Below are 25,836 nucleotides of genomic sequence, written 5' to 3' on the forward strand. Positions count from 1 at the left end.
GCTTTCTGATCACTATGTACAAAACTTAAAAATAATTTCCATTGACTTTAGTAAGTCTACAAAATGTGACCTGTAACTCTAGCTACAAGGTCACAGGGCAGTGTTAAAAGGAGGTCATCAGTAGTTAAGGAGGTGACTGTCTGCACACATACTGTCCCAAATCACAGCAACCATTAAAAAAACCACCCCCAAGTTCTGCCTGAAGTTAGACTCTCAAGGGAGACAACATGGCCTCCCAGTTCTCCCTAGAGGGAAGTCTCGAAATGGCCACATCTCATTCCCACCCACCAGACCAACTTGACCTTGCATCTGTAGTCAATTAACTAGAGAAATGGAATCATCAACACCTCGAGTGAGCTCTAAGTGTTTAAAAATGATTCCATAGCAGAAATCACACAAAGAGAATCAGCAAGAACCATACAGGGTTACTAACAAGCCAATGAGAGAGTGCCTTCCGAGAGCCTGAGGGCTAGCAGGGAGAACACACAGACCTAAGGAAGACAGGAAACTCCTCTAACTGAAATGTTACATCTACCAGAAAAAAAACCAAACACTATTGCCTTCTGCTACTGCAGCCAAAATGCCTAGGCGAAGGGCACTTGTTGGAGTGGCACAGACAGAAGGTACTTCTGTGGCGTGTATCATACATGTATGTAGGAGTGATGGCCAGGCGGTGATGAAGTTGAGGGGTCATAATGGAATTGTACACAGGCTCTACACATATGCAACCCAGCAAGAACCTTCCAGAAGGGGTTATCATCTTAACCTAAGCACAGGTCCAAAAAGCCAAGTTCATAAAACGCCTCTTACCTTGACATTGGTATCCCTGTTTTCCTATGACACCCCTGAAAGGAAGAAGACAGAATTTTACTAGGTCAAAAAATAAACACACAAAGCCACCCAGTTCTGGTCACCATCCATGTCGTAGTTAAGTGCCATGGTGTCTGCTGAGCAGTGTGACTTCACTGCCACTTAGAGAGTTAGACATGCCTTCCAGGAGGCCACAGGGACAGCCTCACTTATGGAGCAGGTACAAGGCCTGCTACATCAGGATTTGGTTTCTTGTACAAACACACCGGTGGGGGTAGCAGTATTCTAGAAATCCACAAGGGATCCTGCTTGCTCTGGAAAGAAGTCAGTCAATTAAAACATCCCCTCCTCATGGATATAAAGGACATGCCTCAACTTCTAGCACCAGGGCACACCCCCAGAAGGCTCTGTAATGGTGGATAAGGCCTCCCATTGACTGGCATATATCCTGGGCACCCCAAAGCTTGTCAAGAAATATGGGCAGTCTACAGTTAGGACTGAGGACTCAGTGGTTCAATTAGTCATTGGAGGTTCCTTCCACAGCCACAGCAGGGTTTTGTGGCAAGGCTAGTTAGCTTGGAAACAGCCATGTCCCTGTCCTCAGTGTACCTGAAAATTGACGTCTGCTGCTTCACAATGAGATACCTCTGCTTGACTATACAAACATGCTCTAGAGCACCCTACAGTCCTCAGCCAAGAAGAAGGAACCACAGGTCATTGGGCCATTCTCCGGAACTAGAAATTGGGGTGTCCCCCACAAGCCCAGAAGAAGATTCAGCCAGTGAGACCATCCACTCATTTCATAACCTACACAGGAATGGCAGAGCTGGGACACGGAGTCAGGGCTGGCAAGACGCACTGTGGAGAGCACTGCTTCAGCTTCTGCCGGGGCTGTCTGAGCTGCCGAGCCCCAGTGACTTGCCAGTGACTTCTAGAACCCAACCCCAGTGACTTGCTCAATGACTTCTAGAACCCAACGGTCCTGTAGAAGCCCAATTCAGATGTTCACACTGAAACTTGGCCTCATTGACTCTCCTCAATGGATTCAAGTATGTTGATTTCTGCTCCAGCTTCAACAAACTCGGAGAATATGCTGAAATGTCTGCTTCTTTTTACTTTTTAAAAATATGCACAGTAAAATACACTTTTGTAAAAATATCAGAATCTCATTCCTGTGAGACATTTAAATCTCACACCCTCACGCCTGCTGTTTTAGTAAGGAAAACCTGTACTGTCACTGTCAGATTCTCCAGGGCTGATCTCAGCTTCGGGCTCTCTGATGAGACTCGGGGAGAGCAAAAGGCTTTCCTTACCGAGGTCTGTCTTTTAAACTTTAAAATCAGAGCTCCAAACAAAGACGACACAATTACTATAGAAAGAGCTCTGAATGTTAACACACAGCACACCTGGACTTCTATTAGAGAAACTGCTCCTTTGTTCCAAATTAAAAAACAATGCTTCTGTCTGCAAGAACGTTGCTTCGTTCATTATTTGCTTTCACGGGAAAGTCGGTCTCTGTTTTCTCTCTCTCTCTCTCTCTCTCTCTCTCTCTCTCTCTCTCTCTCTCTCTCTCTCTCTCTCTCCACACTGTGTAGCTCTTGATGACCCAGAACAGCTATGTAGACCAGGTTGGCTTCGAACTCACTGCTTCCCAAGTGATGGGATCACAGCCATGCACCACCATGCCCAGGAGAAAACCTCTCTCATTTACATCAGCGCTATTGACCAAGGTTCACCTTCTCCCACCCCATACCCGACCCCATACTTCTCACCACAGAGAAGCTAGATCCAGGGGTTGTCAGGAGAAAGGAACTTACCAGATGAAATCTCTGCAGTGGGAGCAGTAGGTGGGCTGCCGAAGGTAGGTGGCCATGAACTTGTGGCCATTGACCTGGTGGACCCTGCGCCTGACAGCCCCTTGCCGCTTTCTCGGCCGCATACGCTCCCTGAAGACTCGTTCTTCATTGTCTTTAGGGGCTGCAGAAAGACACAAGCAGAAAGGAGACCACGTGGGTTAGTGCACCTTAACACTGACCTTTGGGCAGGGGTCAGCTGGGTGGGAGGCAGCCTGTCTGCTGCCAGAGGGGCTGAGGGTTCCGAGGGGGCTCAGTGCTCAGCTGGTAGAAGTGCGCATCCAAGGGGAGGAACCCCGAATTCGGGTACATCTTCTCATGTCTGCCTGTATCCTCAGAGTCCACCCCAGTCCAGACTCTTCTCCAGCCATCCCATTTCTTCATGCCCCCTTTGCCCAACCTACACGTTTTGGGAGTGACGGGGATCAAAGTGTTTAATGTTCAACCTTAGCAAACTTTTAGGTGGTGTGAGCTTGGAAAGACAGAATCAGATCCAGAGGCTGGAGAAATGACTTAGTGGATAAGAGTAATGACTGCTCTTTCAGAGGACTCAGGTTCAATTCCCAGAACCCACGCAGTGGCTCACAGCTGTCTACAACTCAGGTTCCAGGGAATCTGACACCCTCACACCAATGCACATAAAATAAAGTAAAATAAAATAAAATAAACTATTTTTAAAAAAGAGCCCAATCTCTTGCCATGAGTCTCTGCAGGCACCTCTCAATAAATGGGGTCACACTGTTGAGCACACGGCGTGGCTGCAAGGCTGGTGTTAGGAATCCCTATTGACTTGCTGCCCAGCTCTGAGTCATAGCTGTCTAATAAATCTAACTTCTCCCTTCTCCCTCATCTTCAGATTAGAACAATCGATCCTTTTCAAAGGTCAGAAGGAATGAGGGAGGGAGGAAGGTAGGGAAGAAGGGAGTGAAAGAGGGAAGGCGGGAGGGAGAGAGGGAGCACACCACCGTGAAAGCAGAGAGCTCCTCCGAAGCTCAGAGCACCGAGAGAAGAGCATCAAGTTAGGTCCCTGAAGGCAGAGGAGAGAAGGTGTTCCCAGGGAACAAATGCCAAGTGTGTGCATGAGCCACAGCACCCAGGTGGCCTGGTTGCCCGCTCACTGGAGCCCTGCCCTGAGTTCTGAGGCTGCAGAACTAACACAGTTCTAGATGATGAAGACGGGTTCTGCCTGCTTGTACCTCCTGGTCTTCAGCTTCCTTGGGATTCCTTGCTAACTGATGACTATTGCTTCCAAATGTTCCCAGTGACATCAGCTCCTCCTGATGAAATGAGCCTGTCATTTCCTACCCTGTCACATGCAGGGCCCTTAACCCACTGACCAGGTCTCATTGGAACACCTCTATTGACTTAACACAGAGATCTCTTGGTGCATATATATGTGCATGTATGAGTGTGCATACACATGTGTGCATGCACGGTCACAGTGTACCCGGGATATTAGAGGATGACTATCAGGACTTGGTTCCCTCCTCCTACCACACAGGTCCTGGGGACAGAACGCACGGCATCAGACTTGGCACCAGGCTCCTTTATGCACTGGGGCATCTCACTAGTCCCGAGCATCCCCTAGTTTTCATAAGAAGAAAGTAAATAACTAAAAATCTACTCTATGTGGCAGGAATATATGTTACAAACTGGATCAACAGAACCTAACCCCAACCCTGGCATCACGGGATGGAGATTCTTTTTGACAAAACCAAACCCAGAGACGACAGAGCGCAGCCCTTTACTTCTTCCATAAGCCTCACTGCAGAACCCATTAAGGCAGTAAACCAGCTCTTAGTGCATCTAAGGCACAATCGTATTTGCAAGTGTGCCAGTTGTTTGCATCCTGGAAAACTCAGTTTTCAGTTAAAGATGAGAAGTTCAATTTTTCTCCAAGGAAGTCTGCCTGAACTCTCGCAGAGTCTCCCTGCGGGCCTCCCCTCTCAGCTTTCTGCAGAGAAGACCAGTAGTTTAATCAAATGTCCCGAATTGTATTCACTTTAATTGAGAGGGGAAATATGGCAACCAACGAGGACAACTGTGTTTATTTTTAGATACCCCCGGGAGGGGCCATGGATACTGATGAGACATTATAAAGTCATGCAGGTAAGTGGAAGGAAGGCATCTGTGCAGGTCAAGATGCAGCCAGGGGTCACTCCTGTACACTGGGGTCTGTCTGAATGGCACTTGCTCAAATATTTTTATTACTTAATCTCCTGCACACATCTGCCTTGCCTTTTAAGTTGGACTTTATGCCAGTGTATGGGGAGACAGCAGGCCATGGAGGCTCAGGTCTAAATTCCCACCACCCAGGAGTCGGTGGCAAGAGGATGGCTGTAAGTTCAAGGCCAGCCTGGGCTACAGAATGGGACCCTGTTCAACTTGGGAGTCCCTGAAGTCATCATAAAACTAGAAAATGGGGCACATCTTCTGGGAAGAGGGAGGTAGAACACAGGCTGCATTAAAGTAGAGGGGCAAGCTGGGTGGAAAAGCTTAAGTTGAGAGTAAAGTGTGAGGATGGGGGCAAGAGATGAGGGTCCAAGGGTTAATCAGAAAGAAGGATGTATGAAAAAGCCATGTGAAACCTAGTATTTTATAAATCAATTAAAAAGGTATACACTTGGTGTGGGGAGGACAGTATGCATGACTGGACAATGCTACTTTTAAAACTATGGGTTATTAAACAAAATTTCCAGTATTGGAGAATTAATCAATTGTTGGTCAGGGAAACCAGAGGCTCTGTTTCCACTCTTGGCTGCTCACCAGCATGAGTTAATAGGACTCTTACTGGAGACATTGTGTACCTTCCCTGTAAGACATCAAGCTAGAACTGAGCTAGAGGCTTCCTCTAGACCTGAGCTGATAGCTAACTTTTGTGTCATCTGAAGCAGTAAGGAAATTGCCTAAAACCTTAAAAAGAGAACTGTTGGATGATCCAGTACCCCCAGCCTTGGATCTACACCCCAGAGAACAGAAATCAGAAGTTTGAAGCTATGTTTGCTCTCCCAGGTTTGATGTAAGCATTGTCTGCATTAGCCAAGACAGAGATGCAACCAAATGTCCATTGATGATGGGGCAGCTGTGGAGAAATGTGGTGAACCCATAGAGTAGGTTTACAGGATCACACAAAGAAGGAAGCCCTGCCATTCGGGATAAAAGACGTGAAGGACACCATGCTAAGCAAAACAAGACAGTCACAGAACACAGACTCCATAACACCACATACACAGGGACTCATCAACAGTCAAACTTAGAGAAGCAGAAAGTAGAAATGGTGGTTTCTAGGGCTTGGAAGGAAGCAGAATCAGTACCAAGGTTTAAAGCAAGTAAGACCTAGATGTCTGTCTACAGCATGCTCCTCTTGCTCACAATATTGTATTATACACTGAACCATTTGCTAAGAGTGTGGCTCCTATATTAAAGGTTATAACAAAAGTAAATAAAAAAATAAATTTTAGCTCCCATGGTAGGGGCAATGCATAGTGTACCAATTTCCTCTGAGATGAAACCTTCCAAATGGAAGGGAAGCCCATTAAGATTATGGATGGTTAGCTAGGTGTATTTGTCCATTCACTTGGGAGGCTGAGGCAGGTAGACCTTTGTGAGTTCAAGGCCAGCCTGGTCTACACAGCTACAAAGTGAACTTCTGACAAGTCAAGGCTACACAGTGAACACACACACACACACACACACACACACACACACACACACACAATGTAGGATGTTCTAAGGGGAGTTAAAATGTTCCATCCTGCAGGGAAACTTGCTAAACTAGGGAGTAAACAATTCAAAAGCTTCAGAAAGTCCCTGAAACTGAGCAGAAACATTATGACCTTCTTTCGCAAGCATATAGAAGCTGTAAAGACCACAAAAAACATCCTCAGATGAGACCAGCTGTCTGGAAGGATGTTCAGACCAACTGAGCTGCCTGAAAAAGACACTCCCCAACTTCTCAGGCTGCCTGTAAGTTGTGAGGTGAGTTCCAGGGTTCCAACTTTCGTGAGCTATAGGGTGGACTTTGGTGATATAACTGCTTCTAAGTGATTTCTACCTTATAAGGAAGGCCTTACCACCTTCGGTTAAGCACTCCTTACTTTGGTCTGTGCTCTGTTCTTTATCTGTGGTGAATAGATGTTTGTTTATGCTTCTCCAGGGAAAGTGTCATACAACAGGTGTGTGTGTGTGTGTGTACACATCATGTGTGACAGATATGTGAGGGATACACATCCATTTGGATATGATATATTAATATTATACCTTATAGTATATATAATTAATATAATGATATATTATGATATTCAGTATACGTAATCCGATGATCCATTTGGAAATGTAAACAGAGTGACACCATGCCTGAATACGTCAGACTTTATTTCCCAAGAAAAAAAGACATTTTATTTTTTTGTTATTGTTGCTGGTTTTTAAGATAGTGAGACAGTGTCTTCAACACATTACAGGAAGCTGCACCCATGAAATCATAACAACATGGTCGTCTAAACAAGACCTGCACAGCAACAACAACAGCAGCTGACATCTCAGGATGGATGAGGGAAATCTTACAAGGCCTCACTCCTAGACGGAGAGCTGCAGGCAATCATGGCTGCTATGTGAAGGAGAATCATCTGCCCAGGGACAAGCTCCCTGGCAGGTTGTCGAATCCCAAGTGGTCAGTTTTAAACACACACACACACACTCATATCACACATACCACACACACACACATTCATACCACACACGCCAAACACACACCACATACTTACACACACAACACATGTACACACACAACACACCACATACATACACTACATACACATGTACACACACCACATATACATTCATATACACACACTTAACACACACCGCACCCACATTTATACCACATAACACACGCTAACACATACTCATACCACAAACTCACACACAACACTCACATACACTCACACATACTGTGTAGGATTAATAATTAAAGAAGATATCATGAATTTGACAGGGAACAGAGAGGAAACATGAGAGGAGCTGGAGTGGGGAGAAGGGGGTGGAAATGATGCAAACACAGAACTCATGTATGAATTCTCAAAAATGTAAATGTAAAATATTTGCAGGAGAAATATAAAATACACACTCTTACTAGGAATTTTTTAAATGCAAAACAGAACGTTATTGCTATGCAATGGACATACAATTTCATACCTAACAAAGCAACAACTTTGTTTTAAAATGATATTTGTACTATGAGGAAACTAATTTACTCATTTACTCCTAGAGGAAATGGCAGAGGACATACATTTTCATAAAGCGATATTAGAACCCATAGCAAACACAAACATATCCGCAATGAAATCTGACCTGGCAATTCCTTAGGAAGCAGTGCTAAGTAAACAACTGAATACAAACAAAGCTATTTAAGCACGAACTACAGATCCCCACCGCATGGCTACAGTTGTCAACAAAGAGAAATAACCTGTCCAAGACTGGTCTAAAGATGCGTTACATCTACAGCAATTCAAAACCACGAGCAAACACCATAACAGCATGAGAAACGAACAAAGCATGATGCACTCTCTATACCATGACCCTGTATCAACCAACAGGCTGGGGATACCAGCAAAGAATCACACCATGTGAGAATAATTGGATAATAGTCTAAAAAAATTGTTCTCCAGGACTCTTTTCAAAGTTTTTTTCTCTGCCTAAATCACCAAGTAACACAATGGCTCTCTAGTTGTTGGCTGTCTTCTGACATGAGCAAAAGAAAGGGGCTGTGGAGAGCAAGAGACAGAACAAATTTCTCCATCCTTTGCACTATGAATGGCTTACTAATTCATAGGTAGGATCTTGCTATGTAGCTCATGGCAGTTCTGGAACTTGCTCTGTACCTCAGGTGGCCTTTTTGCAGTATAGTTGAAGCAGGCATCAGGGGCATAGGCTAGATTTTTGTCTTTGTTGCAAACTTGACATTTCTATACAAGTCATTACTTTCTTTAGGTTTCTGATTTTTTTGCTTTTGTTTGTTTATTTTTAATCTAACAAGAGAGGGAAGACACCACAGCCAGCTCAGACACTGGATTGGAAGGAGCAGGGCTGTGACACCTATCTTACCACCCAACAGGAGTATCTGAGTCTCTAGATGCATCTTTGAGGGTCTCTCCAGTGAGGTCTAACTGAAGGGGGATGACCCATCCCCAATCTAGATGATACCATCCCTTAGGCTGGGGTTCATGTGAGCTGAGCATAGGCGTTCATCTGATTCTTTACTGTGGATACAACATAACCAGTTCATGCTTCCAACTGCCATGCCTTCCCACCGCAATGGGCTGCTTCCCTTTTAAACTTTGGGCTAAACAAGATCCCTGTCAGGTGTAAGTCACAGGAATGAGGACCAAGTCAGGCCCGGGCCTGAGGAACGTCAGATCACAGCCCCTGGGAGTTCAGTTCAGTTTACCTTCAGTAGCTCCCTGGCTTGGAGTATATGGACTCGTTAAGCTAAAACAAAACAAAACTCCAACGTCACTCAGCTGGAAAAAAAAAAAAAGCCAAACCAAACGAAGTCCTGCAACATGAAAGCAGTGGTTCTTCCTATCGTCCATGAGAAAAATGGGTGACGCTGTTTACATGTGAACAAATGCTTCATGACAGCGAGTTTTAAATATTAAGTAAATATTTATGTGGTGCCAAAGAATATTCCCTACATATTGTACTCACACAATACATTTTTAAAAACCCCCTTCATGTTCAAAACAGGAAAGAGGAAGCAGGAGCTGATTTCTTGGGAGAGATAGCTCTGTGTGTATCTTCCCAGAGTCAAAGCTTTCATCACAAGGTCTGGAAGCCACAGCTAGGGAGGGGCTACCCAGTTCTCAGGGCGTGTCGTCTCATCAGGACAGCACTGATCTCGCATTCACTACAAACCCTTTCCTTCTTCCTTTCGGAATGACGTTTGCTGTGTTCACAGCAGAACTTAAATTCTCTCCAGTCATGGAAACAAAACCGTAGCTGGTATATACTCTCCACCGGGGTAAAACCCAATGTATGAAGACACTGAAGGCTGACGGAGCAGAAGGTACAGCCCGGTGTCAACTGAGCAAGCACTGTGGGACAGTGGGAAATGAGGCAGACACACCCCTGCCCCAGGGCCTATGGTGAACAGTGCCAAGTGCGGCAGAGAGAAGGATCACTTCAGCAGGAAGTCAGCTTGCCTTCTGGCTGTGTTCCTTCCTTTACCTGCTCAGGTATATGCCACAGTCACAGTGGAAGCTCTGGTGTCCAAGAAAAGTCATTATCCCCAGGAGGGACGAAAAGAATAAAAGCATCACCAGGCTGCCAGCCCGGGAAATGGACCAAGCTGGACATCTGCCAAGGGAGGGTCTTGGCCCCTGCTGTGCCAGCAGAGGCCATGATGGGTGGCAGGGAACTTGTCCAATGTTGCATACCTCAGCACTGTGGAGGTTATGCACACAGGGTCGGTTCCTGCCCATTGTTCACCTTCATTAATGTGGTGTCAAAGCCCACCTGAGGGATCCAGTGCCACAAGTCCTAGCTGGGTGTCTACTTGTCCCTAGGGGTTGGTTAGCTGGCAGTTGTGTAAGAGACAGGCTCAGATGTCTCCTTCCTCCTCAACTCACTACCAAGCCTTTCTGGATCAGGGGTACTATAACCCCAAAGGCTTACAAGGTTACCTACTGAGAACACCCCCACTACCCATTGTTACTGCCTGCCAGCCCCATAGGCTTACAAGGTTACCTACTGAGACCCCCCCCCACCCCACCCCGTTGTTAATGCCCGCCTTTCCAAGAATCCAGCTGCAACAGGCAGAGTTCAAAGGTTAAAGTACTGTGAGCTAAATCTCCCTTCCTCTCACATCCAGGTAGCCCCTCCCTGCTTCCCTGTGGATGCTCAGAGCTTTCAAAAATTAAGTACTAGTTCCACTCCCTAAACCACAAGGAATTAACTTGTGGTTTTCCTTGAGTTGCTTCTATGCTGAGGAAATTTTAAATTCTGACTAATTTTAAAATAATAATAAAAAAAACCATAATGGCATAAAGCTCATGAGCTGAGACAGGAGGATCACTGTGAGCTCAAGGCTAGCCTAAGATAAAACAGTGAGGCTGTCTTCCCCAACTCCCATCCCACCCCCAGTTTTAAAGAAAAAAAAATCATGGCTTCTTCAAAACTGGTGTAGAGTCAGGGAAGGGTTCCCAGGAAACAGATAGGGTGGGGTTTATTGGCCAACTTAAGAAGGAATGCTAATCTTAGACATCAGAGATTAAAGGAAGAAAATAAAAGGTAATAGAAAAATAGTAAGCTAAGGAGTTAGAGGAAAAGAAATAAAGGTAGAAAGAAGTTAAGGTAACTGTTGAGCCACCGACAAAGGAGTCCATGCCTTCCAGCAGAGCTTCACACAGGGAACGCAGCTCAAGATTACACAAAGGCAGCCAGGGTGGCATGCCAGACTCGTGGACATCAAAGTAGCCATGAAGCGAGTCTGTTCTCTTCTCTGGGGCAGCCAGCCGCCAGTCCTGAGGCTCCCAGGATGGAGTGTCCTCTACAGCTAACGTGTCTTTAGCGAAGCTCAGATGAAATCCTATTACTGTCCCATTAGACCTGGGGGTGGAAATATCAGTTGCTCATGTGTGCCACACTCTTTGGTTCTTCTGAATCACCTGAGAAAACAAGGTGGGCGCCATTTCACCTTCTCCACGGGGAATTAACCACGCACTCTGGTTAATTTCTGCATGAGAGCTACTGAAACTTGACATGTCATTGACCAGAAGAGGGGAGATGATGCTCAATCTCTTCTTGCCAGTCATGACACGAAATGGCTCTTTTCACTTTGTAAAGTATCTTATGAAATCAAATAAAGCAATCTTACTTCTGCACATTTATTCAAAGTACATGAAAAGTTACATCCACCCCCAAATCTATAAGCAGATATTTGTAGTAGCTCTATCTACAACCACCAAGAAAGGAAAGACCAACTATCCCTCTCGGAAGGACTGACATCCATCCACGCACTGGAAGGACTGATGTCCATCCATGTATTGGGAGAACTGATGTTTATCCACGCACTGGAAGGACTGATGTCCATCCACGTTATTAGAAGGATTGACGTCCATCCATGTATTAGAAGGACTGACATCCATCCACTCATTGGAAGGACTGATGTCCATCCATGTATTGGAAGGACTGATGTCCATCCATGCACTGGAATGCCTTCCAGCAGCAGAAACAAATTAATAAGGAGCAGAAATGAAAATGAGGATGAATCACAAATGCTAATATGGGGGGGTCACAAAGCTACATACACCTTCTGGGTGTATTGTTATTCCGGAGTAAGCAAAGTAACAGGCATTGGTGAGCCCACCAGGGGCTGGTGGCAGGCAGAGGGTTTGACTAGGAAACGGAAAAGACAAACGGATAAATTGGGAGGGGGTGGTGTTCAAAGGATTCCATGTTTTGATTGTGGTAACTTACAAGACTGCACAGGTTTGTCAAAACACAGAACTAATTTGCCAGAAAGGGTGAATTTTACTGTATGCAAATTAAATGGTCCATTTTGAAAGATGGAAGAAAAGAGAAAACAATGAAGGAAGGAGGACCCACTTCCGTTCTCCGTCCTGCCTGTGTCGAGGGCCCTTTCTGATGCTGAGCTTCCGGGCAACCATACGAAAGGAACAGCTGAGGCATTTAGACAGCCTGCCGCTCAGCAGACTAGACTGTCCTCAGGAGCTGGGCCGAAGTCGCCAGGCCTACTTCCCTCCATAACCGGCTTTTCTTCCTATGGTTCCTGCTCACTCCTTACTCATGTGAGTCTCCCCAGGATCATCTTTGGAAGTCTTGGTGCCCCACGCTCCCTCCCAGCCTCTCATCACAGTGTGCCTCCTCCCTTCCTACACAGGGGTCTCGCTCTCCCCCTGTGTGAATTTGTTCCCATCCTTTAACAGATCTCTCTTGCACTGAGAATTTTTCTCATCAGAGCAGACCACAGGGATCCTCTCTTCTTTGAATTTGCGTAGTGCCGGGAGTCTTTACTCCTCAATTTGATAGTCACCCATTAAACATCTAATCAGCTACATCAAATGCTTGCCGTCCTTTGCTCAGAGAGACAGCTAGTTCATCCAGGAAAAAATTCTTCAGATTTCTTTTGCATCCTTTCCCCATCCTCACCCTAACGCCCTCATTCACATTAGTGCTTCGACTCATTATTAATTGAATAAAACACCCAAGTATTGACAACAATAGGTAAGGGAACATTGCAATCTGTCTACTTATAGCTCAAAATTACTTGTATTTTTTCTTCCATTCAATGTGATTGAAATGTCTTTTCACAAAATAAAAACCATCCACAGTTCTAAAGAACATAATAACCCATGAAGGACCCACAATAACACAGTAAGTGCATATACTTCCTGGCATTCAATTGTTTCCAAGTGTAAGAGTTCTTTCATGTTACAGCACATGGCGAGGTTACCACTCCCTGTTATTTTTTAATCCTACTCAAACAAATCCTATGCATTTATTTTCTCTTCTACAAGTCTTGGCCATGTGTCTCGAGCTAATATTAACCCTTCATGGGTATTTCTTACTTCCATGTATGCTCATGTTTAAAGTAGATAGCCCAAACTAGTCTTCTAATCCCGCAGAACAAAGCTGCGGGAGGGAAAGTCATCTGGACTAATGTCACTGTGTGTGGGCTCATGTCACATCTTATTACATGTGCTTTGGATAGCTCCACAGTAAAGACGACATGGACACTCAGCTCAGTATGGACAACGCATTACTTGGTTGCAAGGGAGTTATCTTTTCTTCAGCAATGTCTGATAGAATATACCTGCCAGGCATACCTTTTGCCTTGGTATTGAGTTTGCAGTGCAGGCAAACTGCCAGTTTTCGTTTGTTTGGTATGTACAGCCATCTTTTGGCAACATCACAGAGGTGTGTCAGGAAATGAGGTGGAGAACTGTTTGTTTCTCAGTCCACAACCACTGGAGACACACTAACACGCCTTGTGCTCCAAACTCACACCATGTGCTCCCAACTTTCCCCATGTGGTGGAGGGGCTGAGATAATTTTCTAAATTGCTATTTTCACTCAAGACCAGTTCTCTCTAGTAAAATATTTGTCTCAGCAAATAAAGGAAACACAACAGACACCTAAATATGACTGGAGAAGTCTCTCTCTCTCTCTGTCTCTCTCTCTCTCACACACACACACACACACACACACACCCCACATATACCCCGCTAGGTCTCTGGGTCTAGAGCTTGAGTATTGCAGGCCTCTTGAAAGAGATGGACACTCCCCTTCAGCTTTCTGTTCAGCAGGTCTGCTTTAGAGTCGGAGAATCTGTATCCAACAAGATCTTAGGACATGTGGACAGGCCTGGAGCCAAGGACAGTTTAGGGGCCTCTGCCTTGGGTTGTCTGTCCATGGTTTCCCAGACCACTGGAATCCCTGGAAATACCTTTGCTAAGAAATGGGAAATTCTCTCAGAGCCCCACAGTCAAGGTAGCTCGTGTTTCTCCAGGGAGAGTTTCTAGAGGATGTCAAGTAAGATGTCTGTAGGTGTCCCAAGGAATTCCCGAGGTCAGCGTCTTGCATCTGCTAAGGAGCTGAGCCACCGGGTGAGTAGGTGACAAACAGAACACAGCAAAGGGTGGACTGAAAAACATGCCCACAGAAGGGAGACGGGTGCCAGTGAATAGAACACCCAGATTCTATACCCGCCCCCGGAGCGCCTGCTGTGTGCCAGGGAGGCAGCCAACCGCTGACTCCCCACTTGGGCTTGCAGATGGCCAGAGGAGAAATAATGTAGGCCGAGGCTTGGCATCTCTGCTTTCACTGGCTACCTGATCTCCTTGCTATCTTAAGCTCTGGGTCCCATCTGCTTTGCTTTCCACGTAGACAAGTTCATCATTTGAGGAGTGGTCTGAAGACCACTGACATAAGTTCACTTAGCCCTAAATAATGCCTAACCTGTCTTGTCGTCTTCAAAAATTGAAGACATCAAAGTGAGAGAAACTGAGACTCCCAGAACAGGAAGCCTTATAGCCCCACCGCTTCACAACGAGACTACCTTCCTCACATCTACTGAATGGGAAGAATTTCCCCAAGATGGCAACTGAGCCATCTCATTTGAGTCACCTTGTGGTGGGAACCAGAAGGCTACCTCTTGTGATGGGGACTAGAACTTGTGGAGCCTCACAAAACCAGATGAGATAAGCATCGAAGAGGCCAGTATGACCAACCCTGCTTGCCTGTGCACACTTCTTTTTACATTTGTGGGGAGGGGGTCAAAGGACAACTGGCCACTACCTTGTTGGAGATGGTCTCCTTGTCACTAAAGCCATCTGTATAAGATGGCTAACTTGGCTATCTAGGAGAATGCCAAGAGAGGCTTCTCCATAATCTCCTCTCCTGTTCTGCTGTAGGAGAGCTGGGGTTACAGAATTAGCTGCCGTTGTACCCAGCTATAACTGGGTTCTGGGAGCACACATTCAGACCTTCGCACAGTCATGGACAATACTTCACATCCGAGTCAACATCTTCACTCCAATTATGTATACTTCTTGCCCTTCATTTTATTCCTTCGTTGTTTAAACAGGAAGCTCTTGACTATTCCCCCAAACCTCCCCAATGAGCCTGTGCCACATAAATAATTCCTCCCCCTTCATTAGTTTTATTCCCCTTTTCTTGGAGTAAATGGCTAGAATGGGTTTGTTGGAACTTTCCGAGGTCATTACCTTTCTGCCAATATCATCTTACCAGTAACAATTTGTATCACTCCAACCTTGGACACTGAGACAAAGCCCTTATTTGTAACCAGCTTCTTCCTATGTTGAGACACTTGGGATCCATTCTCACCATAAAACAGTGAGACTCTGGGAGTCCCAGCCTTGGGCCTGTCTTCAGAGGCTTCCATTTTAGTGGTCCTAGGAAAGTCATCTACACAGCATCTTAATGGGTTCCCTGTGCTTTAACTGAAGAACCAAATTGAAATTCACGGGGGGGGGGGGGGGGGGGGGCGGGATTTCTGGGCTTCTTGGGCTCAAGGGAAATTGTGTCGTCATTGCTTATATTCCACGCCCTTCACCTAGGATGAGAAAATATTTCATGGAAAGTACATTTATTTCATTTCAAGACTCAAAAGTGATATATGAAAACGGTAGTTAAACATGTTTTCTTGGATGTATTAGGCAATGAGATGGTAGGAGGGGAGGTGGCGAGCATCCAAGCCCAGGAATTTATTTACCTCTTAGAATACTTGACCCCACTCTGATTCTTGCCTATATCAACTACCAAATGAGGTTCAGTAGATATATAAAAATACTGAGAACTGATATTCCATGACCCTGACTCTCAACCCGGGCAACAATACTGGAGAATAAAGTTGTGCCTGGGGCTGGCCAGTCAACTGAGTCATGCTTCCTGGGGTGGAGACAGGCTCTGGGATTAGGTTAAAACTCCCTAGGTGACTCTAATGTATAGTCCTTTTGGGGGTGCACTCCTGTCAGCAAAGATCAGGAGAGATATTTCGGGATAGAGTCCCTGATAAAGTTAATACATCCTGATCTAGCGACTGCCTATTACACTGAGCAAATGATTTGGTTGAATGTTTCTTCTTCTTCGTTTTTCTCCTCATTCTCTTCCTCTTCTACTTCCTTGCAGGGGTATGGCGCAGTTGGGCCTTTGACACTGTGGTATGATATTGTCATCTATGAAGTTTACGCTCAAGAATCAAACAATAGTTAAAATTTGCAAAAAAAAAATCTTTTAAGTAAACCCACAATTTTGGGTTTGGTCTCATCCATAACTCTTCTGGGGCACAGATGGCTGGCAGGCCACAGAGTTAAATGCATCTGGTAGATATTCAGGTAGAGAGAGAGGAAGAGGAAAAGGGGAGAGGAAAACAGGGAAGAAAGAAAAGCATGTGTTGAGGGGATATTTGAGACTTTTAATAATGCTAACCCTTGAATCAAGGAGCAGAGTCCATGACTAGCTGACTAGAATTAGTCATAGGGATTTTGGAGGGCCCAGACAAAGAGGCACAGGAAGAGATAGGGAGGGCTTGGGGAGAGTCCCAGCCTTTTTGATTTGGTAAGGTGAAGAGGGTCAGCTAGTCGTTTCTCTACTGCTCTCCCGGTCTATCAAGTTTCTACCTCAGCATCTGACTCCCAAATTTTTATAAACAATAGAACAATATAGGCAAATGTTTCAATCATGGTCTATTCAGATTCCATGAAGTGTCTGCACCTGGCCATGACACTGGTCAGATCTGGGTGTGAGTTGTGAGTGGATCATTGCCCTTCCTTTGACATCACCATCCACAGTAGAAAATGCTATGGGATGGTTGTGTGTTGTCCTGGCTGGTTCTGGGATTGGCCTGGTGTGCCCTGTTCAAATCGCCAGCATGGGGCTGGGGAGATGGCTCAGCACGTTAGAGTGATTGTCAGGCAAGCACGAGGACCTAAGTTCAGCACATAAACGCAGGACATAGTAGTACACACCTGCAACCCCAGAGCCAGGGGATGGAGAGACAAGTGGCCTGGAAGCTTGGGACAGCAAGCCTAGCCAGGTTCGGTGAGAGACCATCTCAGAAATGCAAGCTGTGGGGAAGACGCCCAAGTCAACCTCTGATTTTCACATGCAAGCATGCACGCACACCTATAGGCAAGCATGTCTGTGCACACACACAGCAGAAGCAGAATGTTAAACGCTTGTCTGCATAAACCTTATATATAAGGTCTATATAGAATGGCGATAAAGGGGCTTCGGAGTTGCGAAACTCTTAAAAATACTGACATTTGATAGCAGTTGGTTTAGGGTCAGTACAGAGCAGTCCCGGTATCTCACCCCAAACAATGCTCATTAAAGTCAGAAGAGCAACGGGCTCGGCTCTCTTGTGAGACAAGGGAAAGGATATCCGTCTAGCACATCAAAGACACTCTCTCGCTGCAACCTCTGGTTCTATCCAGCTTTCTGGGTTTCACCCAGGCAGTTTCTGAGCTCCTTGCAAATGGAAAATCGTTGTCTAATAGGATCTTGGTGTTTTGTGGCACAATATCATTCAAACAAGGCACTTTGCAGGTTTCTTTCTCTGCAAAAGTTGTGTTCCCAGAGAGCTGAGTGTGGATAGGCTTTCCATCAATCAAACCTCCCGTTAAATGTACATTCAGTGCTATAGGAGGGTACCCTGGGGTGTGTGCTTTTGAAGAGTGACTGAACAGTTTGGTAATGCTAATAATTATACCTTAATTCAACTATTTAGTAAACCTAAACTTTAACATGGCAATTTCAGGGTAAAATAGGGGTTCTTTAGGTTGTTTTAATTTGAACTCTTACCAAGGGAGTCTTGGGGCCCTCATAACACATTTCACAAGTAGTTCAAACTCCTCCAGAGTGCTTGTTCCCAATCAAAGAAGCGGGAGCTTTATTAGTTTCAACTTTAGGGGGTTTTCTCATGTGGAGGCAGTAAGAGAAAATGAGAGAAAGGGGGGGAAAGGCGCGGTGGTGCTGTGATTTGTGTGTGGAGGTTAAGGGCCAAGGTCAGAAGGGTGAGATCCAATGAACAATGTGAGCTGAGGGCCCAGGCCCCTCGCTCTGCACCCCCGCCTAAATTCCTTCCTTCCTCTAGATTTCATTTGGCTTATCTGGTGTCGGGGTCCAGTGCTAACCCGTACCATAAATTATTTCTCCGGACCAGAGGGGAGGTGTGGGATCAAAGATATAACTCACCTGCCTTTATTTAAGGATGTTATGCTAAATTTTACGTGTGGCTCTTTTAATTGAAGAACTGCAGATCTTGGTAAAACACCAAGGTGACACCAAGGTGACCTTTACTAAGGCAAGATGAAGAAGCTCTTGCCATGAATGATAAAAAGACCCAACTTGTATTAATTTGGGGTCAAAGATGTGTTTGTCCTTTTTTTTTTTTTACAGAAAGAAAATGAAGCTGATGAGATGACTGCATATACAGTAAAGGAAGACCCACCTACATCAGGAGTGGCAGACCTGAAGACATCATAGCTGCAAATGTTCCCATAGAGGAGTTAGAGAAAGGGGTTGGAGAGGAGTCTTCCCCACACCCAGAGAGGAGTGCCTGGTCTGTGGAACCTGCTGATGTCATGCCATGTTACACTGAGGGATGGGTGCTGAGCTGCTTCCAGACACTTGGGGACACATACACAGACCCAGAGGCCCTACTGAGATGACCTAACCGTGATGGCTATAATTTTTTGCAGTTTGAATCCTGTTTGCTTTTTACCTGCATATGGGTTAGAGTTAGCTGACTCCTGCGCCTGCGCCTGGCGCCTCAACCTCAACAGTATCCTAGTCGACTCTTGGGCCAAATGCCATATTTCCTTCACTTTTCCTACCCATTTAGCAAGCGATAAAAGCTGTATCTCTGCGACTATCATGCTTCATACTCTAAATATTTTTGCCATTGTTCCTGCTCCACTTTAACTTTCTTTAGCTATCATCCTACATAACTGAATTCTCTCCTTATCCTATATAGATAACTTTTTATTTACAAATTTTTACTCCCAATTTAAATTTTTCCTGCTTCTTTATGCTTCTTTAAATTCTATTTTCTCTATTTTTAAGCACTTATTACTCATGTATCTACCTGTGGTGCAATTCTCTCGTGGGTTTCTCACTTTCTTCTCCTTATATTTGGTCACTTCTGTGTTTTTTTTGGGATTCATTGATCAGCCCCATGTTGGGTGCCTTTATATCACAGTCTGGGACCAGCCCGGACAAAAATTATTTCTCTGAACCAGAGGGGAGGCATGGGATTAAAGACATAACTCATATGGCTTTATCAGAAGGGAGATTTTCAGAGATCCCTTATGAAATCCTGAGTTCACATCCTAAAAATTTCACCCGGGTTTATTCTCCAAACAACTTTTATAAAACAGTTTAACCATAAATGGAGAGGGAAATTCATTAGCATTCTGTTTCCTAGGTAACCAAGTGAATGGCTTTAGTTACGTTCTCTCTGTCATGTCTTCCTATCTTCCTGTTCTGTATGCCAGCACTGTCATGTAGACTGAATCAACATCTCTTTCCTAGGCATCCTCCAAATTACAAAGAAGAAGCAGAACAACATTAGCATATCCTGACCCTTTAGGTTTATTTGGAAAGAGTAGGTGACCACCTGTGAAGGATGCAAACTGGCCTGAGATTCTGGCTGCCATATGAAGTAGAAATATGGGCTTTATAATATATGGCCCTACAATCTAGTGAAAGAAATATCAGAGTAAGTAATTTATAATCTCTTTTCAGTTCTCATATCTAAAAGTCTAGGATGATTTGGAAAGCCTGGATCATCTGAGGTTGTCAAATGTTAAAATTCTAGGAACTGGTCTGTGAACGCTTTGGTTCAGCTTGGCACAAACTCCAAGAAAACTAAAATTACTGTGTTCAACTGTAGATTGTACACTGCACAGAGGTGGCACCTAACCTCCTACAAAGAGATCCACTGTCTATGACTCTGTGTAGGACCCTGACTCTCTTAGTTTTTGCGTGCTCTGCCCTAGTGAGAGAAAGACCTAGAACTGTAGGCACCAAAGCAGAAATCAGTGACCAACACTTAAATGCAGCTCCATGTAAAGGGGTGTTCCTCTCAGCCCAGACAGCCTTGCCACAGGTGTCAAGACCATGGGCATACAACATCACTTAACTCCAGTGAAAAAATCAAGGCCAGAGTATCAACCCAAAGATTTGCAAGAACAGGGACTTTTTTTGGATGATATTTTCAGAGCTACTACTGCATAGACAACTTGTCCCTTCAAGGGCCTTAGGCTAAAGTTGACTATTGCAGTAATACTTAGTCCTGGTCACTTATCAGAATCCCCTGGGAAGCTGGAGCAATCAGACACCAGGGCCACATCCCGGTCTCCCTAGGTGAGGCTAAACTGTGCTGATTCATCCAGCTCCCCAGGAAATCTATTGCAAGTAACATTGCTGCTTTTGAAGAACACAGGTTTGAAGGCACAGTCTGAACCCTCAGAAAGTTACAAGAGTAATTCATGGCCATAGCCCGGGGATACATAACACAGCAGAATGCAAAGCGATTCCACTTGAGGCTGTCATGGTGACTGTACAAGTTACTGCTGTGACCAAATAACATAAAAGAAGTGATTTATGAAGGAGGGTTTTGGCTCACAGTTTGAGAGAGTAATAGTCCATGATCATGGTGGGGACTGCTCACTGAATGGGAATGTCTGGGGCTCCTCACACCTCTGCAGACTAGAAAGCCAAGAGGTCAAGCTAGACTCTAGCCAGGCTAAAAACCTTAGCAACCCACTTCTTCCAGTTAGGCCCGTACCTCCTAATGTTTCTCCAACTTACCAAAATAGCACCAGTCACTGGATACGAAGTGTTTGAACACATGAACCTGTGCAGAACATTTTCCCATTGAAGCCTCAACAGTAATCAAGAGAATATGGCCCCAGGCCACTTTGAGCTAACCTAGGCCACCTCCAGCTAACAAACAAAGGCGGGCGACATGAGCCTGGGAGTTCAAATGTCACAGATATTTACTCAAGAGTTCTCTTTAGTTCTTGAGGGATACCAGTCCTCAGGTTTATTCAGTCATGCCACCCAGTCCCAAACACATCCTACCCTGAGCCGAGAGACCCTTGAACAAAACACAGTGGGCAGATTCAAGACTGATCTGCATCCCACATGCCCCTCTCAACTCCCAACCATCCTCCTTTTCCGTGTGCTGGAACTAGCTTGCTAGACACATGGCCTGGGGTGTTGTCAAGCAAGGGGTCTAGCAATTCCTGGGGAAACTGGAACAGAGTCAAGAATAAACTCTGGCAGTGACCTTGACAGCTGTTTTCTCCTCAGCCAGCCAGAGTGCCTCATGCAAATGTGACATCTTTATCAACGATCTTCAAAATTAGAATGTGAGAAGCAGAAATAAATGCGCTCCCAGCAAGTGCAACTCAACGTCTGCCAGCAATTTCGAGATCAGCTCCTCATACTCAAACAAGAACAGCGAATGCGCTTGCCTGAAGTCCAGACGTTGTCTGGAAGCCACCATGGGACAATAACTAAATGACCTGCCTGTCACTCGCTGATCTTCCCTTTTTACTTCTAATTTTAAAGTAATCATTAATTCTTGGTTAATACACTAATTCCACTAAAGAGAAAGGGAATGAAGCTGCGGACAATTGAGGTCTCTGGTCAAATTCATTTTTACAACCAGGCATAGCAGCACTCACACCTGTCAGCTGGCACTAGGCCTCAGCCAGGAAGGTTGAGAATCTGAGGTCTTCCCCAGGTGTACTGATAGTTCATTTATATTTTAATAAATAAAGCTTACCTGAAGATCAGAGAGTAAAACAGCCCCACTGGTCAGCCTTACAGACCAGGCAGTGGTGACACGCACTCTAATCCCAGTAGCCACGCTAGTTTGCCATTGAAACTGGGCAGTGGTGCATGCCTTTAATCCCAGCACTAGAGAGGAATATGAGACAGGAGGAGACAGCTCTCAGTCACGCAGTCTCCTTCTGAGATTCCTGGAGGCAGGATCACCATTTCAGACTGAGGTCGAGGCAAGAGTCAGTGGCTGGCTGTTTTGCTTTTCTGACCTTCAGGTTGAACCTCAGTATCTGTCACTACACTGGGGTATAAGGAAGACTCCATCTCAAATACAAAATAAATAGAAATGTCAATGCTCTAGAAAATGGCCTAGTTATGGTTCCCGGCCTTCAGCCAGAGATAAAGATTTCTTTAGGTAAGTGTTTTATTTCATAAAACTCTGGAAAAGATTTCAAACAAACAAACAACAACAAAACCCCAAATGCATCAATAACCACTTTAAAAGTCATTAACATAAAATCACTGCATTTCCCATCCAAAATTCAGTTGATTTCTCATGGGGTTAGAAAAACTAATTTTAAAACCCATAAAAATAAATGACCAAAAACCAAAAAACAAAACCAAAAACTGTTGACAGAAATAATGGGGCTTGCTTCACCGGGAGTACTCATGTCATAGCCAACATAATCACACCAGTGTAAATTGACAGACAACCAGAATGAAGCAGGTAAGAAAGAGGAGGCTCAGTGGGGCCTACCTAAACTGACGATCATAACAGGAGCCCAGGCCCACAGGCTGTCTGTCACACTGAAGAAAAATTCAACTCAAGTAGAAGAAGAAAAATATTAAGACTTTTATTTTATAATTAAGAAGAGACTTAAAATGAACTAACACTCTCTAGTCAAGCATATAGCAAATACTCCTACCTTTCTGTAAGATAAAGACCAAAGACATTAAAACAAAATAAACAGAGGATAGAAACTGTTTCTTCTTGGGGAGCACAAAGTTACTGATGATCCTAAAATGAACTTCCATCTTACTGGTAATCAGAAAAATACAAATTCAGATGTTGAGATGTCCTGTCATGCCCTCTGGAAGGGAGAGCAAAAACTGAACCCGTCTTCACTGAGTGCTACAAAGGATACAAGCACAGTTCGGGGGACTGCTAGTGGGGGTGTAGACCATGGCGATCTAGGTGAAGGGCAATGTGGCCACCCCTGGCTAAGCTAACATTGTTCTCTACCAACAAGCAGTTTCTAAGGACACACCTGCAGGGAACCTGCTCTTAGACTCTGTGGCAGTAAAAAGCTTAAAACAACTTAAACAACCATCAACAAGAGAACAGATTAAAAATACATGACAGTGTCGGGGGTGGGGGAGACAACACCAGATAGCGGTTAACACAAGGGACTAGCTTTACATCACTGCATACAAATCTTGAGCACAAGGTTGCCTTTAAAAATCACGCTTCCGATGGACAATATAATACACCATTTCCCACGGCTCTACAGATACACAGACACAGGTCACTTAGGAAACCACATGGCTGTGAATGAGAAAACAACAACACAAAACCCCAAACGGCCAACTTCGGCCTAGCTGCCACCATTAGGAGAAAGGGCAGAACCATCTCCACGGGCACCGAGAGATTTCAGATGTGTCCAGTATTTTACCTCAACAAAGCAAATGAAAGAGGCCCAAAGCAAATACGGCCCCCCTTGTGTCAACTCTGAATCATGGGTAGTTAGCTTGTTGCTAAATCGCTCTTGCCTTTTCTCGTGTGTTTGAACAATTTCCAGCACGCATAAACGTTGTGTGTCCGCGTGGCGTATCCACACGCTGCACGTGAGCCACCCACACTAATACACAGTTGCTTTGCAGAGTAGCCCTTGAAAGCAGATGCCACTTGCAGGCTCAGCCACTGCTGCTCCGAGCCGGAGCCTGGCACTAACATGGAAGGTGTCTACAGATGTGAGGAAGGCCTGAGCATGCGTGTACATGCTGGGCTCCTGGAGGGAGTCTGATGGCCGCAGAAAGATGGGTTAACATACTCTTCTCTAACGCATCCCATTTGCCTTCCACTTCCTACCGTTGTTAGAGGAACAGGATAGAAAAGGAATGTAAATTTCATTGCAAGAAAGTCTAACTCGATGAGAGTCTCTCAAGAAACACTCCCTAATTTTTCAGTCTATAGAAACTGCCTAGAGAAATATCATCACAGCATGTGAGGAAACTTCACTGCCTCATTTGGAAGAGAATTAGGCCAAACAGCAAACTGGTAGAGTATAAAAGAAGATGATAAAGACCACGTGACAAAAAAGACATGAGTTTGCTACAAAGAAAACCTTCAGATGCCTGCGGTGATTGCATGGACATCAAAAGGCAAGCAAAGATCAGATGTGTAAAGACAAAAACAATCGTGTCAGTATGTTACACACACTTCCATTTTCCCTTTATCATTTTAAACCTTCAAGTTTGCATGCTCGCTCTCTCTCTCACTCTCTCTCTCTCCTTCTGAGACAGAGGCAGTATTTCTTAAGCGTCTGCCTTCAGTACAGAGATAGGTCGTAGCATTGAAAGTGTGTCGTTAACAGAATTGTGCAACCATTTTAACCAACAATGTCACAATATTTTTTCCACTTTGTGGTAGTGTACCCCTCTCAAGTACCTTCCATGTCCCCCAGGCCCTTGTCCCCAGCAATCTCTAATTCACTGTCTTTTTAGATAGGCGCGATGCTCTGGAAATGTCTTTGGGAACTGCTTTCTTCACCTGGCCCAGTGTCTTCAAGGTTTCTTCACAGCGGCAGCATCTACCATCACGTCATCTCTCCTTGCTGAATACCATTCCCTACATGTCCAGACCACACTCTCCACGGTAATTTACAGTACAAATGCATATACTAAGTGACAGCGAGTGTTTCAGAGTTTTCTGTCTACCCTATTGAGACAGGAGATGGTTTGGTGGTGGGAGACCCTCATGGACCTGGCCATTCTCAAAGCCTGGGGCCCATGACGCTGCTGAATGTTGCTATCAGACAGAGGATCTTGCTGCTCCTGGTTGCCGAAAGCACCCACAGACCATGCACATACCTCTGCGATACCGGACGGAGCTGAGCTTCTGCTGAGGGGCAGCAATAGCTAAGGCATGGGGCAGGGGGCGTAGCACCTTGAATTGTTCTGGGGCAAGAGCACACTCATGTTTATTCATACTCTTTGCAGAGAAAGTCCCATAAAGCAGAAAGGGAAGTATCAGCCCAGCACACCATGTTGGTATCTTTGTCACCTCCTCTACGACAGTCCAACAGGAATGACCCCTTCCCAGGGCTCCATCATGGCTCTCACTAAGATTAGGGGCAGGTGGCTGGTGTGATGACTCTTACCATCTCTGACCATCTTTGAAGAGCTGGAGGACTGATGTCCTGGGGATTGGCGAACTCTGTTTCCTGACTCCACCCCCTTCAAATGGGTAGAAATCTCAGCTATCCCAGCATTCCCTACCAAACCCAAGAATTGCTGAGCCAACACAGTCCAATGTTCTGACTTGGGTTACTCGTAACTCATATTATTCCCATACAACTTTATTAGATTCAAGAGGGGGAGCCAGAAAACAAGCAGGAAAGCAAGTAGGTCATTTGGCACGGTTAGCTATGGCTGACTAAGTGTGAGTCACAGCCACAACGATCTTGTCAAGGAGCCTACAATCCTGCAGTGAGCGGTACCAGATCGCTGTAGCAGGTAGAGGCGAGGTAGTCACCCAAGCCCCCCAACACAGAAAAACTGAAGTACAAGAGATGCTGTTTTCTCTAGAGTGGTTTTTACACACTCTGTTCATCTCAGC

General features: G+C 45.1%; 1 protein-coding gene across 1 annotated transcript in view; it reads right to left on the reverse strand.

The window, feature by feature from the left end:
• Prkce (protein kinase C epsilon) overlaps positions 1 to 25,836 on the reverse strand; it is a 514,529-nt gene that overhangs the window by 195,035 nt on the left and 293,658 nt on the right. The window contains exons 4-5 of the mRNA XM_057762421.1: positions 2,628 to 2,787; positions 811 to 845 (exon numbers count right to left, since the gene is read on the reverse strand). Coding sequence (XP_057618404.1) covers positions 811 to 845; positions 2,628 to 2,787 — 195 coding nt within the window. The remainder of the gene's footprint in view (positions 1 to 810; positions 846 to 2,627; positions 2,788 to 25,836) is intronic.

The sequence above is a fragment of the Chionomys nivalis genome, chromosome 1, assembly GCF_950005125.1.
Source record: "Chionomys nivalis chromosome 1, mChiNiv1.1, whole genome shotgun sequence".
Taxonomy (NCBI): domain Eukaryota; kingdom Metazoa; phylum Chordata; class Mammalia; order Rodentia; family Cricetidae; genus Chionomys; species Chionomys nivalis.